This window comes from Eschscholzia californica, unplaced genomic scaffold (assembly GCF_041429995.1).
Source record: "Eschscholzia californica isolate CP2 unplaced genomic scaffold, dmEscCali1.0.p SCAF_2, whole genome shotgun sequence".
NCBI classification, from domain to species: Eukaryota; Viridiplantae; Streptophyta; class Magnoliopsida; order Ranunculales; family Papaveraceae; genus Eschscholzia; species Eschscholzia californica.
The window spans coordinates 56,760,535-56,783,716 of NW_028238309.1; the positions used below are offsets into that span (position 1 = coordinate 56,760,535).

A 23,182-nucleotide genomic window follows, 5' to 3' on the forward strand; every position below is an offset into this window, starting at 1 on the left:
ATTAAAACAATGATATAACCGCATAAAATCTTGGACAACCTGGAAGGAAGACTTGAATCAACAGTTAGGGTTTTCTCGGGATTTGAAAGACAAATCCAGAGAAAGTTGACCTTTCATTTTGGACTTAGACTGTCGGTTAGGATTTCTCTTCCAAATTAGCTTTATAAGCGGGTGGGCTATTTGCAGGTAGCCCAACAACTAAAAATTTTATAGGCGTCGGAATATCTATAAGCACCTAGCTTCTTATTATATAAATCTTTCAACCTTTCTACATATGTAAGCATCCAACGTCAGAGTTCCTTTGCTCCTTCCTTTTAAACATCGAGAATCCTTGTTAATACGTTTTTCGATGACATTATCACAATTGATATTTCTCTGAAAGTCCAAGATTCCTGAACAAACTCAAAATCAAAATCTGAATGCATTTACCCCTTCTTATTCACGATTCTTCTGCAACAAAAAGTTTAAAAAAATGGAGAGAAGAAGATGGTGATGTGGAGAGAGAGATATGAAATGGAAGAGAGAAGTGATGAAATGGAGGAAAACCCTTACTCAGTGCACTGGCTGTGAATGCCCGATCTCATGAGTGGGCCCTGCTCAAGCCGCCTATCGGGCACCCATAAACCGCTCTGCAGCGGGCCGAAAGTGCGGGTCGACACTTGAACTTTTATTTTCTCCATTTGTCCCGCCTACTCAACCAAAAGCCCCAAATACTTCTCTCTCTACACAAACACACTTTATACACTTCCACTCTTTTAAAAATGCTCTAATCTGTTCATCCAAGTTTATCTTTATTTTGAAATCTTCTATTACTGGATCTCTACTCTGGTTTCTCAATCAGGGTTTGTTTGAAAAACAAGGGTAATCAGTCTCACGTTTTCCGCAGTCCTCACAGGTTAGGGTTTGGAGAATTTTGAATCTTGTTTTCAATTGTAAGTATTTGATTGATTCAAACACTATTTATTTTTGAATCTTGTTTTCAAGTTCAATTTGTCCACCAGAGTAGTGTCCGACCTCAACTGAAATTCCTTGATCGGTCTGTCTCTTACTAAGACTCGAGATTTGAAAATGAACCAGTACCACATCTATGAAGCAATTGGGCGAGGGAAATACTCCGTAAGCTTCTTTCTTGCTTTGTCTAGGGTTTCGATTCTGAATTGGATAATTTCCCTCTTTTCGTTCATTCCAAGTACTAATTTATTCAATGTTTTAGACTGTTTATAAAGCAAGGAAGAAGAAGACGATCGAGTATTTTGCTTGCAAAAGTGTTGATAAATCACATAAAAACAAAGTCCTTCAAGAAGTAAGCCATTTTCTTCAAATTTGAGTTTTTGTGTACTATCATGATTTATTAAGGTTTTGAAGATAGATGAGTTTGCCATTGCCTTTTTCTGCGTCTTTTGTTCTTACGCTGTCGAATTTTCTCTGCTGTTTGATTCAATCTATAACTTAAATGCCACTTTGAATTGGTAATTACTTCGTCCCCCTATTGGATGCAATCCTTGTTTATGAATCTAGAAACTGAATTCATCCATTTTTTAGTTTCCATAAGCAGGAGATTCTTACCTACCCAAAGCGAAAGAATTGTCGATTTCTTTTTTGGGTTTTAGGGATGAGGATACAAAAGCCTGAGTATTTAAGTGTTGCTTCGGTTTAGTTAGCAGTCAGCTGCCATAACATGTCTTAGCTGCCTAAGTGTCTAGACGTTAAACATTATTACTTCATCATCTTTCAGAAACATTGTGTACCTAGTAGATGCCATAAGTTTGTGGTTAAGACTTGTTTTTGAAGTTTACTTTCTCTGCCTTGTATGTTGAGTTAGAATTGTTGTTTATACAGGTGCGGATTCTTCACTCTTTAGATCACTCAAATGTATTAAAATTCTACTCATGGTAAGCAATCTTTACGACATTTTTCTCTTTTTACATATAGTGGGTTAGTTGGTCCAGATTATTCAATTTCTTGATGAAAACTCTCAAATATATTAATATTATTGCTTATATGCATTTGATGCATCTTTACTCCTTAGGTATGAGACTTCTGCACACTTGTGGTTGGTCTTGGAATACTGTGTTGGTGGAGACCTGATGACTTTATTACGTCAGGTAACTTTTTGTTTTTGTAGTTCATTTTACGCTTATTGTGGTTATGGTTTCCAGTTAATTACCTTTGCAACTAGAGATGCAAGAATCATCGGTTAATGGTGTGTGTTTGCGAAGTTTAACCATAATGCAGGAACAAACCAATTACAGATTTTTATGTTAAAATTTGACGCATAATACTTTTAGAGTGTCTTTTAAGTTTTGCATTGGAGATACTCTCATGTCTAGCTGGTTCAGTACTGTATTTTCATCCCAGTAGAGTCCTTGAAATGTGGAGTGTATTGTTTTCATTAACTTGTTGAAGCATCCTAGTTGAACAGTTCTCTAACAACATGTCTATTAATGGAGAAATGACATAAAATCTAGATCCAAATGGAGACCATAAAAGCTATATTTCTATTGGATCCTTCATGTATCGGGAAAATCTTTCAATTACTTGCATTTGCTTAATCCAGTACATATTTGAATGCTGACATCAATAATCAGATAAATGATATCATCCTTCATAATCAGAAATACGATCATATAATTTATTTTGTCCATGTGTGTTGACAGTTGACACATAAAATAATCATGATTTTACTCATTGGATTTGCAGGATAGCCGCCTTCCTGAAGATTCAATACATGACTTTGGCCGTGATCTTCTTAAAGCTTTGCAGTAAGAAATCACTTTTAATGATACGTCATGATATTTTTTCTTTCTTAGAGTTCATATCTGGGGCTTATAGCAACATGGTTTTCAGGTTCTTACATTCTAAGGGAATCATTTATTGTGATTTAAAGCCCTCTAACATACTACTTGATGAAAACGGACGCACAAAGGTACTTAGTTGCCATCTTTTATTTAATTTGATTATTGGAGATATCCTGGTGAGGTTATTTTGGTATTTTTGCTCACAAAGTAACTTAGTTCTTCTGTCATTATTTGCTACAGCTCTGTGATTTTGGATTGAGTAGAAGGTTGATTGACATATCAAAAACTCCTTCATCCCTGGTTAGTTCTACTCGCTGTTTTGATTTGGTACCCTTTTGCTCCTCGTATTTTGTGCACCAGTACTTAAATCTTGAAATGACGATTTTCGTATATGTTTTTTTTTCTCACCTTTCAGCTACCTCAAGCGAAGCGTGGAACACCGTGTTATATGGCACCTGAGCTGTTTCAGGATGGTGGAGTTCATTCTTACGCTTCTGATTTCTGGGCACTTGGTTGTGTCTTATATGAATGCTATGCGGGTAGGCCTCCGTTTGTTGGAAATGAGTTCACTCAGCTTGTAAAATCAATATTATCTGAACCATTTCCACCACTCCCTGGCAATCCTAGCCGTTCTTTCGTGAGCTTGATTGAATGTCTTCTGATAAAGGATCCAGCTGAAAGAATACAGTGGCCGGATCTTTGTTTGCATGAATTTTGGAGAACAAAGTTCACTCCAATTCCTCTTCCTCCACAACCTGCTTTCCTTGACATGATTGAGCAATATGGAAAACCATGTCTTTCAGAACGTAATGGTGAAAAGCCAGTCCAAAACAAGACACCCCCAAGATCCCGTGAAAGAGATATGAGAGGGGGTCTTAAACAGGATGAGAATTCTATTTCAGGAGCAAGAAATCTTGAATCACCTGCTAAAAATGTGCCTAGTGGTAAGAAAACTCAAACAAAGGCTCCTGGTAGGGCTGTGGAGAAAAGGAAAGATTTTTCAAGTGCTACAAGGGCTGTGAATCTTCTTAGGCTCTCAAGAATTGCAAAAACTAATCTTCAGAAGGAGAATGAAAAAGATAATTACAGAAGACCCTTGACCAAGGGCTCTGAAAATGACGCTGAAGTGAAAATTGAGAACAATGATATGGAACTCAATTTTAGTGAAAATGTTGAGGAAGAAACGCACGATGAACCTGATGGATCTGATTCTACTCTTACCACGGCAGAAAAAGTGTCAAGTCAAACTCAGGACTACGAGAGAACAAGAGAACCTGATCATAATGAAAGCCGACCGGGTACTCCATCTGATATTCATATGCGTGTTTCTGATGACTCAAAAGAACTTGAACAGGAGTCATGCTCAGAAAATGTGGAGGTTCCTGCTACACCTCCTAGTGTTGCTCATCAAAGAAAAGCTAAGACATTTAAAGTAGGATTGGGTGGTGGCCCCTATTCAGATTCTTCAAAATCATCCAATAATCTCTCTGAAGTACTGTGGCATGCCTCCGATCTTTCAGTGAGACCCGTTATGCCCAGCAGAAAGAGTGATAAAGCTTCAGATGTTATGCCGTCGCTTCCATTTGATGCGGTGCCAACATCTGATTTTGTAAAGATGTCTAAAGATCATCTTGACTCACTCAACTATCGTATTATATCCACTTTGAATGGGAATAATCCTGTTGCAGAGAAGCATAATGTGATAAGATATCTTGAAATGCTAAGTGGAAATGCAGAGGCAGCTAATATCCTAACAAATGGGCCAATAATGTCAGTTCTTGTCAAAATGCTGCGACTATCGAAGGCTTCTGCGTTACGCGTTCCACTTGCTTCTGTGATTGGGTTATTGATTCGGCATTCGACTTTCATTGAAGATGAATTAGCAAGTTCTGGCATTTTGTCAGCATTAACAGATGGTCTCCGAGATAAACAAGATAAAGTGAGAAGATATTCTATGGCTGCTTTAGGAGAATTGCTTTTCTACATATCCACTCAGAACGAACAGAATCGCGAAAGTAATCCTCTAGAGTCTCCATCAAAGGACAGTCGATCTTCATCTGGTTGGCAGGTAACCTTTCATCTAGAAGTATCATTAAAGCAATTTAAAATATGCATTCTTCCAAAATATATTATTGTTTCTCAAATGGTTAATCTTCTGGAACTTCTTTTTCCATGACTTGGTCGGAAATTTGGTCATGAATATGACTAATGGAGCGGGTCAAATGAATGTTATAGTCTAATTGTCACTAGCCTTAATTTCCTTTTGACATGATAAATTGATAATACTTGTATGTTTTCTTCCTCTTATTTTTATACAGGTTCCAAATCCAGTGATTATATTGGTTTCATCTGTGTTACGGAGAGGAGAGGATGATTTGACTCAACTTTATGCCTTAAGAACAATAGAAAATATTTGCAGTCAAGGAGGAGATTGGGCTGCTCGTTTTACCAGCCAAGATGTGATTAGCAATCTCTGTTATATATTCAAGGCTTCCGGAAAACAAGAGAGTACAAGGCTCACTGCTGGATCATGTCTGGTACGTCTTGTTCGTTTTAATCCTCCTAATGTCCAGACAGTACTGGAAAAGCTCTCTTTCAAGGACACTGCTTCTGCTCTTGTTAAAGGCAGCCCACGTGAACAACAAGTCAGCTTAAACCTTTTGAACATGGCCATGCTTGGAAGCCAGATGTTTACAAACATGAACCGACAACTTTTACCGCTTGTGGAGGAGAAGCAACTAGTACCAAGTCTTATCTCGCTTCTTGAGCAGGGAACTGAAGTTCTTCGTGGAAAAGCACTTATCTTTATTGCACTTCTTTGTACCAATGCCCAGAGATGGCTACCTTATTTTTTCTGCAATTCGAAACTACTATTGGCAGTGGATAGATTGGCAAAAGAGAAGGACGAATTTGTTCAAAAATGCATGAATGCTTTTGTCGAGGTTATTGCAAATACTGTGCCAGGAATGCTGAAGACTATTACTGGGGAAGTTCAACAAATGATGGGAGGAAAACGGCCCGGGCAGATATCTTCTTTGACTGGCAGGGCAACTTCTAAAGCTATTACTCATTTGTTTCCTGTCGTTCTTCATATTCTTGGAAATTTTTCGTTCAAGCAGAGGGTGGTGACTGATACAGTCTTGCTGCAACTGGCAAATCTTATCAAACTTGTGGAGTTACCTTTCCAGGTACGGTTTCTCTCAAATCTGAATTATTTTTGTATGTTAAGCATGCGTTTGGTGTATCAGTCTGGTTGAGTTAAAACTTAATCACAAGTTTCCACCTCAGTTGTACATTCAGTTATAAAGTACCTGAGTTTTGTAAGAGGACTTGATTTAAGATCTGATTTTGTTAAAAGAGAGATAAAAGTGCAGCAACTGACGGTTAAATATGTAAAAGTCACAAAAATTTGATTGAATGTTTTATAGAAAAATACCACCTTAGTGGTCATATAACATTCCACAATGAATAATTCTGTTTAACCTACTAAACCTAGGTGCAGTTTAAGTCCCCCTGATTCAATCTTTGTAGCCACTGTATAGCTTGTCATATCTTCAAGTAGAGAACAATATTCATAAGCTTCTGTGGATTTGCTTGTTTGGAGCTAAAATGAATTAAACAAAGTCATCTTGCTATTTTCTGTTTTCACCCTAAAATAGCTTGCTCACTTGAATTTCAGGGAAGAGATGACTTTCAGATCACACTTTTGCGGATTTTGGAGTCTATAACAGACGAGATGTCATGTATTGTCGAAAACCAGGATGTCTTTATCAGTCAGATTCTGCCTAGTCTTGCTGTGCTGTACAAGGGCAATAAAGATGGAGACGCCAGATTCTTATGCCTAAAGCTTTTGTTTGATGTGATGGTTGTTTTCTTGAATGAACCGTCTGAAGATGAGCAAAGATCAGAGGGTCTGAAGTTGATATCAAATACTCATTTTCTACCACTTTACCCCACCTTGATCGAGGATGAAGATCCCATTCCAATGTATGCACAGAAGCTCCTAGTGATGCTCATCGAGTTCAATTATATTAAAATTTCAGATATTCTTCACCTGAAAACAGTTTCCCAGTGCTTCGAGTTCCTTCTCGGTGATCTCTCTAGTGCAAACGTGAACGATGTTAAGCTTTGTTTGGCTTTGGCATCTGCTCCTGAATTAGAAACTAAGATACTCTCACAACTAAGAGTTGTCAGAAGAATCGGTAACTTGCTCGAATTTGTGAACGCAAAGGAGATGGAAGATTTTCTCGAACCAACTATTGCTCTCTGCAGAGCTTTTCTTATGCGTGTCGTAGGAAGCCAGAAAGGCATTTCTCTCTCTAAAGAACCAGGTCTCTTATGTGATACTTCTTTCGATGCGAGAGTAACTGATCAACAAAACTACATCAAAGATATAACCGACTTTGGCAGCAACGTAAGTGTGTTACTAGAGTTAAGCGGCTCTGATGAAACCCGGGTTTCAGATTTAGCATCCGAATGTGTGGTTTTATCATTAAAATCAGCACCAAGAGAATCTACTATCGGTTTTCTTACAAACCTTCCGAAGGTTAGTCGAGTCTTGGAGTCTTGGCGACGTGGTGTATCTAGCTTACTGCTGCAGAGAATGCTACATTCTCTTGGTTATTCGTGTAGGCAGTATTTATCACAAGCAATGATATTATCTATGTCAATATCGGAAATCACAAAAATTGAAGCCATAATTTCCGATCTTAAAGCCTCAAGCATTCCTGGTGTTACAGATGCTGCATTTGTAGTGGGTTTAGAATTGCAACGGCTTCCTCGAAACATCTGAAATACAAGCCCATTTGAACCTGAAAAGAATCTATATAAATTGCAGGGAAAGCAATGATGGTTCCTGGTTCTGTGAAGAAGGTCAGCCGTTTGATTTACTTTCCTTAAATATATTTCAGTTTGCATCTATTATAATTCTTGCAGCAATTTGTGAACTGTGATTGTACTTTAAAAATAGGTTATGTTATAAGGAAGATTGCCAATCCGCTTTGCAACCGTAGTTAGCTGAAAAACTGATTGACATATCTAACTAATTGGGCATACCCTATATACAGAGAGAGCTCATTTGTCAGGGTTACTAGTCTCCCATCATTGAGCTCTGATAACTCCGGTTGAGTTTTGTGATAAAGCTAGATGGTTTCTTAAATCGGATTATGTTGTGATATAACCAAGACGATTTCAGGGTTGTGATAAAACCATGTAATAGTTCTATATAACTAACGATATGAAGGTTACGATATAATAAGGTTACTTTTATCGTCAACTGACCGTTCTACCTCTATGACGTAAAACTTTAGAATACCAAAAGGATAGAAAACTAGTATCTTTCTTTATCTGTTTGACGTTTTAAGAAAAAATTGACAATCTATTTCCAAGTTAGGTACAAATTTGACAAAATTCTCAGTGATAACCTAATAAAGCAAAATGAAAATGGCAAGGACTGACTCTCCCAAATACCCACCATTTTGTGTTGTCTTTAGATTCTTCCCTCACCATGACTGGTGTGGCAGCTTTCGTTTTCAGCATTGTCTTTGTCTTCTATTGTTTATCATATGCGTATTCTCAGTTATATAACCTATGCTTCAAACACATTGAAGAAGATAAACTAAGATAAAGTGAAGAGATCTTGCCAGTATTTCACATGCAATAATTATATATATATATATATATATATATATATATATATATATATATATATATATATATATATATTAGTTCTCTGAGTTCTTAAACCTAGACTCTTGGTAGTACGGATTACACGTAATAGATAGATGGTATATATATAGACATGCCGATAACACGCCTAAAGAGTATCTTCGCACTTACCTTGGGGGGTCTGGTGGGTCTAGAACTCCCCATAGATTACCTAACCTAATATGTTTTCTTTGGGACTTAAGTGTTACATTCAATATATTAATGAAATCAAAGAGTTTGAAATTTGGGTGATATTACAAACTCCCATTGTAAATAGGATTCTGAAATCTCATCTTTGATAGTACTTCAAGTCACACTAAGGATTCTATACACCCTTGAGTCTTGACCCTACTAAAAAGCAAGTTGGAGGCTAACAAAAAGGATATACTATAAAACAAATATTAAACTTGTCTTTAGCCCAACATTTCCAGCTCTACCATATCATCTTCATCCAATAATCATCATCCACCTGTTAGCCCTCTCCATCATTATACACCTTAAAAACCCTTCCCTCATCATATAATCCACCATTTTCACACTCTCTACAACTCTCTTTCTCTCTCTAAAAAGGTTCAAAGTTAGTCACATTTATTGCAGATCCCCAAATAGGAAGAGAGAGAAAGAGAGAGAGAGAGGGTAGAATCAATTATGGCTGCCTTTTCAATTCTAATTCTATTTTTATCCATAACTTTCATTATAACCTCACCTTCATTATCTTTAGAAACCTCAACTATTTCAGCTTCTCCAGCATTACTACCTGATCCAAACCCACCAATTTCTTCTCCTTCACCAACATTATCTCCTGATGTAACTCCTCTTCTTCCTTCTCCTGGTGGTTCTGATCTTTCACCATCTGGGTCTTCTTCAGTTCCCACTATTCCTTCAAACCCAAGTCCTCCAAATCCTGATGAAATGGATTCATCTAATCCTATGTTAGCTGTTTCACCATCTGGGTCTATTGCACCCATGTCTTCATCTTCTTCAATAACAACACCAACTTCATTTGGGTTTCTTATGGGTCTAATGGTTTTTTGGGTTTTGCTGCTTTTTGGACATTGAGAATTACAGAGAGTAGTTTGTTGCCTCTGGATTGGTGCTTCAATTACTCTTATTTGTTCTTTATTGTAGATTTTGTGTTTTTGATTTTTATTATTGAACATCTTCAAGTATATAATTGTTGCAGTGGTTTAGGTAAAAATGAGTTGTATGTCATGTGCTTGTTATGATATATAGGTTATTATCTTTTATTTTTTAATATAGTTCTTTATATAACCTTGTTTTCTTTTTGTTGAACTCTTATATAACCTTGTTAACAAAAAAAAAAGACTTCGTCTCTCAGCTTAGTTCAGATGTAGTTCTAAAAGGCCGCGACTTTAGGGCACTATATAAAGTCTCGGAGGCATCCAAAATTTGTGGGACTTATCCCATCTTGGTCTTTCACGCCGGCAAGGGTTGTCATTGTTGGTGACTACTGAACCTTTTTCTTTTTCCATATCTTATTCTCCTTAGACCACCATCAACTTAGACCACTGCCACCTTCTACCACTACTGTTATTTCTCTTTATTTCCCTCTTTCTTTTTTTCTTCTTTCTCTCTGTCTCCCTCCCTCTCACTGTTCCAGCAAATGTAAGGACTCTCTTTGCCGAAACCCTATTCTGAGACAAATGGGCTGAATTCCACGAGGATGGTTGACACAACTCTCCTTGACGGTTTCAGACCCTCGCTCGATGGGTTCATGGTCGATCGCCGACGAGAAGTTTCGAGGTCAACCGACCAGCGACCATGAGAGTTTTCTTTTACATCTCGTGGTCGACCGACCACGAAACATCTTGTGGTTGGCCGACCATGAGATGTTCGCTACTGGTCGATCACGAGATATTTGTGGCTAGTTTCGTGGTCGGCAGACCACAAAACCCTTTTCGAGGGGTTTAGGAGAAATCCTTTATTAGGGTTTCACCTTAAACCCTTCTCGTTCTTCTGAGACGAATGTGGTTTAAGCAAAGGGAACATTTCGCCGGAACAGTGAGCGGAGAAAGAAAGATCAGAGAGAGTGAAAAAAAAGAGATCTGAGAGGAGAGAGATACGACAGTTGTGGTGGATGGGAGGTGGTGGAATGAGATGATGAAGAAGAGAATTTTGTTTCAAAGGGTCGGCGGCGGGGTGCCTCAAAATTTTTTCCATCTAATATACACTAGAAAGCTACTTTATGTTCTAAAGTTAGATGTATAGCAAGTTTCTAGATTAAACCCAAAATAGGAGTCACAAATCACAGCATATGAGAAAGTCTACTTATACCATCAAATTGTGTTCACCAGGTTGTACAAGTAGAACTTCTCTCCAAGTAGGTTAATACTTGGAGAATAAAGCAAAAAGAGCCCACAAAATTGGGAGCTATCAAAGACTAAAAAACAAAAAAAAAGATTGATTAACAACATAACAACAAATCTCATAAAAAAAAAACATAACAACAAGAGAACTATATAAATATAACAGTCACAATACAAGCAACATCAGTTAGTTGCTAAGAGTATGTATGGAAGTTAAAGTCTAAGACCTACTCTAGAACATAAACCCTCCTAGTTTTTTTACTTCTACTCTCTTTATAATTCATCACATATGTAACCTAAGTTCCTAAATTACACAATTGTTTGTTAACCCAAGTTAACAAAATTTCCTCAAAGAGCTACTAGATTAGTACTAGTTTTTGATGATCCTCCTCCAAATAACTTCCCTGAAATTAGTTCCTTGAGTTTGTTTAAATCAAACTGATTCTTCTTCATATTGTATGACTCCTTAATAGCATTCTTACTTGACTTGAAATTCTCCCTCAAGATCTCCATTGACAAACTAAGTTGTCTTATAGCTTCTCTTTTCTCTTCATCTTTCTGCATCAATAGTTCTCTCTGTATCTTGTTTTCTTCTTTAAGTTTCTCAAGCTCTTCTCTCAACTTCACGACTTCATTTTCATTAATTTTACCATTTGAAACTTCGTTTTCTTCGTCTTTCGTTAGATTATGAATTTGGGTTTCTTTTTCTTCTTCATTCTCTTCAGAGTCGTCAACTTCAGACTTCCCTAAACCTTCATCATCTTCAAGATTGTCTTCGATTCCTTCATGAACACGGGTTTCTTCTTCTTCCTCTTCTTCATCGTCATCAACTTCAGACTCCCCTAAACCGTCATCGCCCTCAAAGTCGTCTTCCAATTGTTTATGAACATGGGTTTCTTCTTGTTCCACTTCCTCTGGATCATCAACTTCAGATTCAGGATACATTTCAGACTTGTCAGAATAGCTATCATAAGGCTTTTCTACCATGTCGGTAGTACTAATCTTGTTTGGTTGGTAAATAGACGAGCGAGTTTTCGATTCAATCTTGAGCAGATCGAATCGCTCAGCTAATGAGCGATGAGTTCGGTAGAAGTCCTCAACCATGTTGATTAGTTCAGGTCGCTTCTTGTAGTACATTTCTGCCCGTTGAGCGAATGATTCTGCATCCTCTTCGATCAATTTGAGCATTGCTGTTGTCTTCTTATCTAGCTCTATATAAGTAATAGTAAATAAGAATTGAGAAGCAAAATCAGAATGTGAGTTTGAATAGCGAATTGAATTAAGTTATAATTCTCTATTTAGAAAGAACTACCTAGTCAAGTGAAAAAATACTTGTTCATATATCTAAACAAAGTGGTTATTGAGGTGTAACAAAAGCTTGAGGAATAAATAGTTCATGAATCACAAAACCTTCAATTATGTGGCTAAGCATATGCATAACCATGATCTTCGAGTTTTTTAAGTAGATGCACAACCAACTGACCAAACAGTTGTCGGCCCGTCTGGTCATTCTAGATATACATTATTTATCGGGCAAACAATACAAACCCGTCCCTCTAATATTCAAATCTCCTCTCAATGAATAAACCATCATTAGATTAAATTCTAATCTAATTTCAACAATTATTATAGAAATCCCATGATTAAATTATAAGGTTTTTAAGTTTGAAAGACTGACCCATCAAATGTTAAAAATTCAACACAACAAATAAAAGTGAAAAGGTTATCAAATGGAATTCTGTACACAAATGGTTTGATAAGTGATTTTTTAATTAAGTAGCTTTTCTAACAAGAGGTTTGATAAGTCAAAAGCAAGTAGAAAAAAGAATAAGAGATGGGTGAATGCCAAAAAAAATAAATAAGCTAGAAAGAAGAAGAGAGACTTATTACCAGAGAGAGTTGACTGCAACCATGGGGACCTTTTTGGGGTACTATGACCTTTAAACCACCATGAATGTGAAGGTTTTTTCTGAACTATCTCCTCTACCATCTTCTTTTAACCTAGGTCAAAATGAATGAGAATATTGAGTAAAATGTATTATTACTAGCAAAATAAGACTTACTAGGGTAACATTCTCAACCGCAGATTTTTTTTAACCATGATATGTGGTTTAGAAGACTCACAATCATATCATACATTAAAAAAAAAAAAAGATTCTTCATCATGTGTCCTAAATATATGTGATAAAATTATAGATTATTTCCCATTTTAATTAGTCAAAATTTAATTTCTCTCCTTGATTGTATTGATCTTTAAGATTTCTAACTTAGAAGGTTAAAATCCCTAAGGGAAATTAACATTGCCCAAAATCATGACCAAATAACCTTCTAAATAATAATTAGGGACATAATAGTCATTATCAAAGATGGGTCACAGGTGATTGTAACTAGGCTTTAATCTAGTATAATGTTAGGGAACAAGAAAAACTAGGTATACTCTAAGCAGAAACCCTATTTAGCTTGCTGCAAAGTCAGATCAAAATAACCGGAAGTACGAACCATGGCAAGAGATGTAAAATTTCTATCCAAAATCTGTCTGGTTTTTTCTTGTTCTTAGTTTTTTTTTTTAATCAATATGGACTTTAATTCTAGTCAGAGACCTTTGACTGTTGACTTAAAACTTTTGGCGCAAAAACCGTAGCATGATAGAAGGAATTCAAAATTCAAAATTAAGCTATTCAAGTTTTAATAATCATCAAATCCCAAGAAGATCATGTAAATAAATGAGTTGGAGAATAAGGTGGCCGGAATCTGACTATTTCGCCGGAAAACCCTACTTCTAGCATTATTCATCTTCTCCAAATCCGTCTGAAAAAAACTCAATAAAAAATCTAAAGGGTAAAATGATGGGGGTGTTTTTTTCAATTAAAACAAATAGACTGAAATCTGATTATTTAGGTAAAAAACAAACACAACCTAACAACTAAAATTTTATAGATAAGAAAAATGTGACCCACACACAATGAAAGAGAGAGAGAGAGAGAGTACCTGAGAGTTGTGAAATCTTGAGGGGGGTAAAGTAAAGAAGGGATTTGATTAATAAGCAGAGTTGTTTTATCTCTCTCTAGTCCTAGTGTATGTCTTTCACTTTCTCTCTCTAGATTCTTCTTTTGAATGAATGTGGTTGTGGCTTGTGGGGTGGTGTTTGTGTTTTAGGTTAATTGTATTATGCAATTAGAGATGCATCTTCCCTCCCTATTTTATACTACTTACCTTGGAAATTTACCACTCCCTCAAACCACCTGTTAACCCCGGGTTCCTCTACTCTCACGCGTCCTATATTTAAAGCTAGGAAATCAGGTCATTTATTGAAGAAGATTTCCAAGAAGGAACGATTTTTATTAGTTATTATTTTTTATTAGTTATTATTCTTTCGTATTTTATTGAGAGAGAGAGATTTTTATTAGTTATTATTTTTTTGTTTCTTTTCTCTTAAATTAGTTATTATTTTATTGAAAGAGAAAAAGATTTTAATTTCTTTTTTTAACCCTTGAAATTTATTTTGTTTATTTTTTTCTTAAATTACTTATTTTATTTTTAAGAAGTAACGATTATTGTTTTTTAAATAGGTAATTTTATTTCTACGAAGGACTATATTTCAAATTTTGAGAAGGACTTCTAGACAATATCTTTTATTAAAGGGTGCTTCTAAAGGCACCTGACCAAACAGCTGTTAGCATCCATCTCTGTTGGCACCACGCCCAACCGCTCTATTCTCTGTTGGCACCACTCAAGTATGTAGGCACCGTCTATTATCTGTTGACCCTAACCCCCCTCCATCCATCTCTCACAAAATCCATCCAAAATTGGGGATTTTAAACTTTCTCTCTCTAAGCTCACCCAAAACCGAATTTTACCCTCATCAAATCGCTCATAATCTCACTAATCTCCCTCAAATTTTGCTGAGAATAAGTCATTCGACTCTCTAACTCTTAGAATCAATAATCATTTGGTGGAGACGAAGTTGAAATCAAGCTACAATTACTCCTTCAAGGTTGGTTCAAAAACCCTAACTTTTATAATTTTTTTGAATAAATTTGTTGTTTGATTGATTGGGGATGTTAATAGTGTGTTGTAACATGTTTAGAATGTTGTATTCTTCAATTTCGAACATATTTAGAGCATTTTTTGTGAATGTTTGATGCCCATGTGTACTGCCCTAGGTTTATGAACGTTCTGGAACGACTCGGACGGACTGGTCCAGTCCGTCCGTGTCTTCCTAGTCACGGATCAGCTAATCCGTGACTTAGTACAAAGAAACGGACTCCCTTTTGAGTCCGTGACGGACTGGGTAATCCGTTCCGGACTTAAAGGGTTCGGATTACCTGATCCGGGACCTTAGTTTTTTTTTTTTTTTTTTTTTTTTTTTTTTTTTTAATCTTTCATATTTTTCTTTCTTTATTTTTCTCATCATTTTTCCTTCATTATTTGAATGACCTTTTTTGTAGCGATACGTGCCTATTTTGAATGACCTTTTTTGTAGCGATACGTCTAATTTTTCCTTCATTAATTTAGAGTAGGAAAACATATTTTGATTATTTATTGTTTGTGCATCACATACGCGTATTATTCAAAAGTTATTATGGCACCACGTAAGCAACGACGAACGCAAGGAGATGAGAACGAAACAGAGCCTCCTATTTCGACAGCAGAAACAGAAGTAGGGGGGTCATCTTCATTTTCAGACCCGTACTCTGGAGGTCCGATAGATCGTTCGCTTCTACCTTGTTTCAAGAATCATGTTGCTTATACGATTTGGAACAAACCGGTAAGCAAATATTATTTTCTAATTTTAGTAGTTATGATAAAATTTTGTTAATCATCAATCTAAAACAATATCTTTTTTATTTTCAGGAGAGGCCGGTGCTGAAGTTACACAACCATGCGTCTGCCGTAGTTGTGGGTACTGCTTTGAAGAAGACGAATGGGTGGGACCTCGAAACTGAGTGTCAAAGTGTTCGAGAGAGAGTCCGGAACACGGGATTGGCCCACATCGCCAAATATTCATACACCAAGCTAGATCGTGTTCTAATCTCGGCATTTACAGAGCGGTGGTACGAGGACACAAATACTTTCCACATGCCGTTCGGGGAGATGACGATCACGTTAGAGGATGTGTATCGCATATGTGGTCTTCCAATTGAAGGTAAACCCGTTGTTCTGTCTAAGACGGATGATGAAGATTTGAACGATGACGATGACGATGACGATGATACAAAAGATCCAGATGCATTACTAGTCTCTCGTTATTTACAATTAGATTACGAAGGTGTAAAACTGCACTTAGGTAAATCTAAGTCTGTGGAGCTTAAGTGGTTGAGGGAGCAATGCAGTGGGTCGAAAGAGGATGACCCCGAACATGTCAAAGATGCTGTTGCACGGGCATACCTCTTGCATCTTTTTGGTTGTACTCTTTTTGCTGATAAGAGTGCAACTAAGGTTCCTTTTCTCTATCTACGTTATCTGAAGAACTTAGATGATATTTCGAGTTACTCGTGGGGAACAGCGGCGCTTGCCTATCTTTATCGGCAGATTGGTTTTGCTTCGAGGGGAGGAAATCAATTGGCTGGTTATCTTACTTTATTTCAGGTAATTTCATATTTATTTTTGTCTCTCAATTATTTCTTTATTATGTTAGAGTAGCGAATAATAAATGTGTATTTAACATTACATTTGTAGGCGTGGATCGATGAACACTTCAAACTTGGGGTGTCTGTTCCCAACCCAAAATATGATCCTACATCTAACGTGCCCCGGATGTATAAATGGGAGGAACACGTCTTGAAAGGCAACAAGGCATGTGCTCTAGGAAGCACTCGTGAGCAATTGGACGGTCTGACCGAGAGAGATGTATGTATTTTATTTATTAATTTTTCCTGTGTTCTATAATACCTGACGTATGCTATAGGAATCACTCGTTAAACGTCTGTATCATGTAGGTCATTTGGGACCCATATCGTCCCTTATCGTCTGATGATGCACTACCACTTCCTGAATACTCTTTTTACACTGGTTGCATCGCGGTTAATGATATTGCCGAGCCCTATCACCCTGATAGGGTGTTAAGGCAACTTGGATTGGTTCAAGTCATCCCTAAAGAACCGATTCGACCAAAAAAGGTGTCGAAGGATGGAGATTCTAAAAACTTTGGTAATGTGGCTTCTTATTGGGGGCGTTGGGAAGATCACCTACTAAACATGAGTGATAGACCGAAGGAGGTATCTTTGGCTCCGTGGGAGGCAAGCGCTCAGTATAACCATTGGTTCAAGAGAGTATCTCACCCGTTTGTACAAAACCCAGCTTTGTACAAATCCAATAGACCAGAACAGTACATAGGTTCGGTATCGTACTACGTGAGTATTCGATTTATCATTCTTTTGTTTTGTTACTTTTGAATTTGTAGCTATAATTTGTTATTAATCCATTGTTGTTTTTTTAGAGAGATGGAATTGATCGTGCCATTGTAGCGATTCAAGCGTCTGACGTTTCGTTAGGGCTTGAAATCCTAACTAATGCGAGGGCTGAAATGCCGCTTCCCGAATGTCCTCATCAACCTCAATCAGAACCCGAACCAAGAAGATCGTCTAGAAAAGCTACGGTGAAGAAGTCGAGGAAATCACAAATGGAATGAAGTATTATATTAAGGCATATATTATGGTTTAGAATCTCAAGAGTAGTCTCGTTATTTTGAATTGCTTTTTGTGAACGATGTGTATCGTACAATTTGATCTATGTTTGAACATCGTTACTCTTGTTTTAACAAGTTTTAACATCTACCGTACATTTTGATTGTTATTCTTGTTTTTTTAACAAGTTTTAATATCTACCTTAAGTACCATTGTTCGGAAAAAAAAAAAAAAAAAACGTACGGATCACCTAATCCGTGCCTTCCCTTCTCAGGTCACGGATCTATGGATCCGTTTCTTGTAAAGTCGTCACGGATCCATAGATCCGTTTCCTTCTAACATGAAAATAATAGCTCCGGTTATAAGAAGTAACGGATCTATGGATCCGTGACGACTTTACAAGAAACGGATCCATAGATCCGTTTCTTTCTAACATGAAAATAATAGCCCCGGTTATAAGAAGTAACGGATCTATGGATCCGTGACGACTTTACAAGAAACGGATCTCTGGATCCGTCCCTTTGTGAACCAGAACGGATTCAGGGATCCGTGACCTGTATGAAATTCCTATTTTTCTGTTTCTCTTCGATTATAAACCCAAAGAAAAAAAAAGTTAAGTAACGAAGACAATTAATCATCTAAATTTATTCAAATATAAAATCAAAAACTTTGTAACTCGGTCTTTCAGTACAACTTAATCATCACTTAAATTTATCACACTACTACTTGGCTCATTCGAATTATCATGAGAATAAAATTTCTTTCCATCCTCGATTCTATCTCTAACAAGTTGAAGCCAACCCGTTGCCTCTAGCGATGCATACCTAGACCATTGCGGTGCAATGGGAGGGAGTATAGAATCTTTTTTGAGTTTAACGTTCATAAAGTGACCACCAGTATATGTAATGCATGCAATTTTATAACCCTCAGAAGGTGGACCACTAAGTAAGGGTAAGAAAGTTGTCGAACAACCGTAAGACAAATGAACTAATATGCAATTGAAGCTACTCGCCACAACTATACTAGTGTTTGGGTGAATGTAGAACCAATCTTCCGGACATGTAGAATTGAAGTTGTTCGCGGCACTGTGTGTTTGAGTGTAATCTCTTATTCCAAACATCTCTTTGTAGAGTGTGTGCTGATCCTCAAGTTCTTTTATGACATTTTCGCGAACTTGTTTCCAACCATCTTCTAGTGAAAACCCAAGTCCTTTACCAACGGCATGAAACCCACAATGACCATCGCCTGGCACATCTATAATGTCATCCAAGAATGGATGCATAACTGACGGAATATGTCCTTTGTATCTTTCAAAATTGGGTATGGTTGCTTTCGGTGCTTTGGTTACTTTTTTAACTTTACGTACTGTCTGAGTGGAGGGAACACATTCATCAACACACTTTGCATATTCGAAAGCAGATGGGTTCCTCTTAGTAGATTTTGCAGCTTCTTTTTCTTTTTTGCTCATTCTTCTTTGTTTCGGAGCCCCTTTTGTCTTTGTTTGTTGCAATGGCTCACACAAGTTTGTCATGACCAGAAAAGAAATTTCCCTCAACTTCTCAAGTATTGCGGTCCTCTCAGCATCACTGGATTTATCCCACATTAAATAAAGGTGCTCCATCTCATGTGATGCGTCAAGATCATTATGAATCGGCGGAGTCGGGTTAATGGATAGCTTGGTCCACTGAGGGTGAATGATGTCCTTTGGACATACCTTATCTTGATTCATCAAAGATACCATCTCATGAGCACAAGGGAGACCATAGACATACCTTAGGACACATCCGCAATTTTGAACGTTAATATCAATCCCATTTGCACGGTCGATCTCATCTACCATAAGATCTAATGCCGCGTGCGAGACATAACCACGTAGCTCTTTAAAAAACTTGATTTGATGCCCTTCCTTCACCTTAATACGACTGTGCTCAAAAGATGTTATAATTTCACATGTCTCGGTTTCCGTCATGATATGCATAAATTCCCAGCACGTAACATAGTTACCTTCGGAGCTACATAGATATCTCTTCAATTTAGAATGAGCACCTTCCACACGATTTGTTGTAGTATTTCCCATGTGAATAACCCCGTTAGTCCATGCAGTCACAAATCTCTCTTTCAATCCCAACCAGGTATCTTGAACATAACTAACATCTTTATGATGTGTGTTTGACCAAAACTTCACAAAAGTTTCTACCGCCTCATTATAACCACTTTCAGTCTCAGCATACATGATAGCTCGAAACATTGTCATAAACACATTGAATTGTTCTTGTTTGAAATGACCTTTGACTTTGGCTACCACACACTTGTCGATGTGGAAAGTACATAGCAACCTTTGAGCATTTGGAAAGACTTCACCAATGGCGTTAATCAATGCAAGTTCACGATCGGTAATAAACACGATTGGCATTGAGTTGGGAGAAAACAACGTCCGCAAACGATTAAGGGCCCATGTGTACTGATTAGTTGTCTCCCCATCCATAAATGTAAAGGCCGCGGTGAAGGATTTCAACGTAGAAGTTACCCCGACAATCTCAAGCAATGGCTTGTTAAATCGGTTGGTTTTATACGTACAATCGAGCAATAACACGGTATGGAAACTCTGTAATAATAGAATACAATCAGGATGTGCCCAAAATAGATTTGTTACCTCATCAGTGTCTTCGTTCTTTGAAAAATGGTAGACGTAATGGTGTTCCACCAACAACTTAATGACTTGTTGCATCGGACTCCTTCCTTCTTGGTTTTCCATACGTATGTTCGCACGTGCACTGTAAATGGTTTTCAACGTTGATGTGTTATCCTTGAATTGTTCATGAATTTGAGAAAGAATTTGAGCTGGCTTCGAACCAATTTTTAATAGATGTTTCACAACAGCTTTTTCATCGGGTTTCAACCTATTCACATATGCGTGACCTAGAAGACTTTCAGCTAACTCGTGGTTATGGATTCCAGACACAACTGACACTTTCCACGTGTCATTAACCCCCGGTATTCCTTTGAGCTTGAACGGACATTGACATTTTTTGGTGCTCGATTTCCTTTTCTTTATAGGTGGTTGATGGGATTTTGGAACTAAATCCTTCTTCTCATGTGAACGAAATACTCCACTTCTTTCGCAACATAATTCTAACCGGGGTTTCTGTCCCCCTTTTCTATTACCTGACCTAGAGGTCAATACTACAAACTTATGTTTTTTCCCAATTTCTTGAGCCCAAACGATTAACTCCTCTTTAGTTTGAAAAACATCTTCAGTCACAAAATACTCACCAACATCAATACTAATAAATTGACACCCATCATTTGAAGGTCGATTTTCTTCTTCGGCATGGTACTCCTCTTCAATAGGAACAATATTAAGGTCCGGAATCTGTCAAAAGGTGAAAAAAACATAAAAAACACTTAAAGATAAAAAAAATCTTCAGGATGGAACGGACTGAACGAGTCCGGGATTTATCAGCTAATGACGGATCAGCCTATCCGTCCATATCTACAAGATCACGGACTTCTGAGTCCGTGCCCTTTCATTTATAAACGGATAGACCGATCCGTTAGTGACTGATAAGTACCGGACTGGTTCAGTCCGTCCGCGTCACCGAAGTTTCAATTTGATTTTTTCAAAAACTCACACAACACGTATAAAAACATATAAAATAGGATCGGGGAATGGTTGTATACCTCATGAGAAACTTCTCCTTGCCCGGAATTAGGTGAAAGAGTTGGAATCGATGTAGTTGTTAAATTTTTAGAACTCTCTTCTTCCATGGTTATCTTCCTAATTTCTTTTCAAAAGATGATATAAAGAAGCTATGAATTAGATGTAACACAGCTGTATGATGAATAAATCACCCGGATTGATTTTTTCGAATAAAAGAATAGTCGCCGGTAGGTGTCGGAGACGTTGCCGTCGCCGTTGCCGGAGAATGTTGCACTCTTTTCTAGGGTTTTGTTTTGGAAGAAGAATTGATTAGGATTCCTTTTTTGTTGGAAGAAGAAGATGGAAGAAGTAAACGAAGGTGAAGGTCACCCACATTAAAAACTGGTGCTTATAGAGAACTCAAGTCAAAAATCATTGACTTGAGTCAACAATATTTTTGGATGCTAACAGCTGTTTGGTCAGGTGCCTTTAGAAGCACCCTTTATTAAATAAGGATGTTTGTCACAATCATCGTTTTCCTTTCTGTTTTATTATATAGATTTCTTTAACAAAATATAAAATCTAAATAAATTTTCAATTATAACCAAAGAAAAAAAACTTAAATATTTTTTCAATTATAACTTTAGTTTTTTTATGTCTCTCCTCAACCGTAATCTTCATTTCTCCTATCTAATTTTCTCACTAAATTTCTTTTTGTACAAGGTTTAATGGGTTACAGATCAACCTTAGGATGGGATTATATTTTGAAACCCCATGGTTTGAGACGAATTTAAACCATTAGGATTTTAAATCGAAAAGTCATCCAGAATTGGTGCAAAACTTGATGATTCTAGAGGATATGTTCATTTGGAATCCATGAATCTCAAACTTTTTTTCTTTTAATTGTGAGAAAAGAAGATGTAATAAAGGGAAAGAAGAACAAAGAAGAAAAAACCCAAACGCATAATTAAAATTAAAGATTATTTCATTAATTAAAAATTAATAGATAAAAGGGGCTAAATGGAAAGCTGGACTATATTGGCCAAGTAAACAAGTTGGTCACATATTCGGAGCTAAATGAAAATTAACCACAAAGAGATTTGTACACAATAAACTAAGTATAATTTTCTTTAAGTGGTGGTTGACAATACCATCTATCACAAATATTTGTAGGGTGGCTCCAGGCCAAAAGGCTGTTAGCGGGCGACCATTTCGTTGGCTCGGGTCAATAACTATTGACTCGAGTTCTCTATAAGCACCCGACCTAACTTGGGTGAAGTTCACCTCCGTTTTTTTATCTTCTTCTTCCAAAACAAAATTCTTTTTTTTCCAAAACAAAATCGTAGGTTGTGCACTACTACCGACATTCTCCGGCAACCACATCGACACCTACCAGGGGCCACTCAAATAAACGAAACCATCAATCCGAGTGAGATATTCATTTTTCAACTGTGTTATATCATCTTTTAAAAGAAGTAAAGGTCCACTATCATCGATATTCTTAGATCTCAGATCAACTGATCCGTTTGGTCCTCTTTGGTCCCGGATCAGCTGATCTGTTTTGTTATCTTAGGTCCCGGATCAGCTGATCTGTTCGGTCCTCTTAGGTCCCGGATCAGTTGATCTGTTTGGTCCTCTTAGGTTCCGAATCAACTGATTTGTTTGGTTCTCTTAGGTTTCGGATTGGTCCAGTCCGTCCGATAGATTTATAGCGCAAATTAAAATTTTTATCATTCATCACTATCCGTTTTCACCAAATGATTGTGGATTTTAACACTTAGAGAGTGAAAGGATTGATTGAGAGCAAAAATTTGAGGTTCGGTTTTGAACTTTAGAGAGAGAAAATGTAGGTTTTTCCCCAAATTGATTTTCAAATTGTGAGATTTAGATGGGGGTTAGGGCTAGGTTAGATGAGGCCGGTGCTAACAGAGAAATTAGTTGTTGGCCTGGTATTAATAGAGCTCGTCCGCTAACAGCCTTTTGGCCCGGTGCCTTTAAAAGCACCCATATTTGTAGTATAAAAACATCATTATTATTAGAGTTAATTCCTATATGGCCCCCTACTTTGTGACCAGCTTCCTTTAT

The 23,182-nt window shown here is 37.1% G+C and overlaps 4 protein-coding genes across 8 annotated transcripts; 2 read left to right on the forward strand and 2 right to left on the reverse strand.

Moving 5' to 3' along the window:
- Nucleotides 1-488: 488 nt before the first annotated feature.
- Nucleotides 489-7,792, forward strand: LOC147559357 (kinase family with ARM repeat domain-containing protein). Of its 4 annotated transcripts, none has more exons than XM_086661253.1 (11): nt 489-895; nt 1,002-1,116; nt 1,214-1,303; nt 1,840-1,892; nt 2,030-2,105; nt 2,701-2,762; nt 2,848-2,926; nt 3,039-3,098; nt 3,214-4,866; nt 5,117-5,986; nt 6,478-7,792. In XM_086661253.1, the coding sequence occupies exons 2-11, from the start codon at nt 1,069-1,071 to the stop codon at nt 7,588-7,590; spliced, it is 4,104 nt and encodes a 1,367-aa protein (XP_086517379.1). In that variant the 5' UTR covers nt 489-895; nt 1,002-1,068; the 3' UTR covers nt 7,591-7,792. The 4 variants fall into 4 exon arrangements, with proteins under 4 accessions (XP_086517379.1, XP_086517381.1, XP_086517382.1 ...); XM_086661255.1 differs by having other exon boundaries at nt 555-895; nt 1,007-1,116; XM_086661256.1 differs by having other exon boundaries at nt 700-901; nt 985-1,116.
- Nucleotides 7,793-9,040: 1,248 nt separating this feature from the next.
- AGP26 (arabinogalactan protein 26) lies at nt 9,041-9,759 on the forward strand. The gene has a single exon (XM_086661258.1). The coding sequence runs from the start codon at nt 9,153-9,155 to the stop codon at nt 9,561-9,563; it is 411 nt and encodes a 136-aa protein (XP_086517384.1). The 5' UTR covers nt 9,041-9,152; the 3' UTR covers nt 9,564-9,759.
- Nucleotides 9,760-10,780: 1,021 nt separating this feature from the next.
- On the reverse strand, nt 10,781-21,878 carry LOC147559359 (protein NETWORKED 3A-like). Of its 2 annotated transcripts, XM_086661260.1 has the most exons (5): nt 21,597-21,873; nt 13,820-14,460; nt 12,722-12,832; nt 11,147-12,042; nt 10,781-11,095 (listed from the first exon to the last, which is right to left on the reverse strand). In XM_086661260.1, the coding sequence occupies exons 3-4, from the start codon at nt 12,819-12,821 to the stop codon at nt 11,180-11,182; spliced, it is 963 nt and encodes a 320-aa protein (XP_086517386.1). In that variant the 5' UTR covers nt 12,822-12,832; nt 13,820-14,460; nt 21,597-21,873; the 3' UTR covers nt 10,781-11,095; nt 11,147-11,179. The 2 variants fall into 2 exon arrangements, with proteins under 2 accessions (XP_086517386.1, XP_086517385.1); XM_086661259.1 differs by having other exon boundaries at nt 10,781-12,042; nt 21,597-21,878.
- Nucleotides 18,152-20,212, reverse strand: LOC147559360 (PKS-NRPS hybrid synthetase cheA-like). The gene is made up of 2 exons (XM_086659167.1): nt 19,172-20,212; nt 18,152-18,826 (listed from the first exon to the last, which is right to left on the reverse strand). Exons 1-2 carry the CDS (start codon nt 20,210-20,212, stop codon nt 18,152-18,154), a joined length of 1,716 nt encoding a protein of 571 aa, XP_086515293.1.
- Nucleotides 21,879-23,182: the final 1,304 nt, after the last annotated feature.

Excerpts from the sequence above, each read along its gene's own strand:
- LOC147559357 (XM_086661253.1), top strand. The coding sequence starts at position 1,069 with ATGAACCAGTACCACATCTATGAAGCAATTGGGCGAGGGAAATACTCC. Across the intron at positions 2,106-2,700 it reads TGATGACTTTATTACGTCAG|GATAGCCGCCTTCCTGAAGA; the intron begins GTAACTTTTTGT and ends TTGGATTTGCAG. Across the intron at positions 4,867-5,116 it reads GATCTTCATCTGGTTGGCAG|GTTCCAAATCCAGTGATTAT; the intron begins GTAACCTTTCAT and ends ATTTTTATACAG.
- AGP26 (XM_086661258.1), top strand. The coding sequence starts at position 9,153 with ATGGCTGCCTTTTCAATTCTAATTCTATTTTTATCCATAACTTTCATT.
- LOC147559359 (XM_086661259.1), bottom strand. The coding sequence starts at position 12,821 with ATGGTAGAGGAGATAGTTCAGAAAAAACCTTCACATTCATGGTGGTTT. Across the intron at positions 12,043-12,721 it reads GTTGCAGTCAACTCTCTCTG|AGCTAGATAAGAAGACAACA; the intron begins GTAATAAGTCTC and ends TTACTTATATAG.
- LOC147559360 (XM_086659167.1), bottom strand. The coding sequence starts at position 20,212 with ATGGAAAACCAAGAAGGAAGGAGTCCGATGCAACAAGTCATTAAGTTG. Across the intron at positions 18,827-19,171 it reads CTTTGATGAATCAAGATAAG|ACAGTACGTAAAGTTAAAAA; the intron begins GTATGTCCAAAG and ends CCCTCCACTCAG.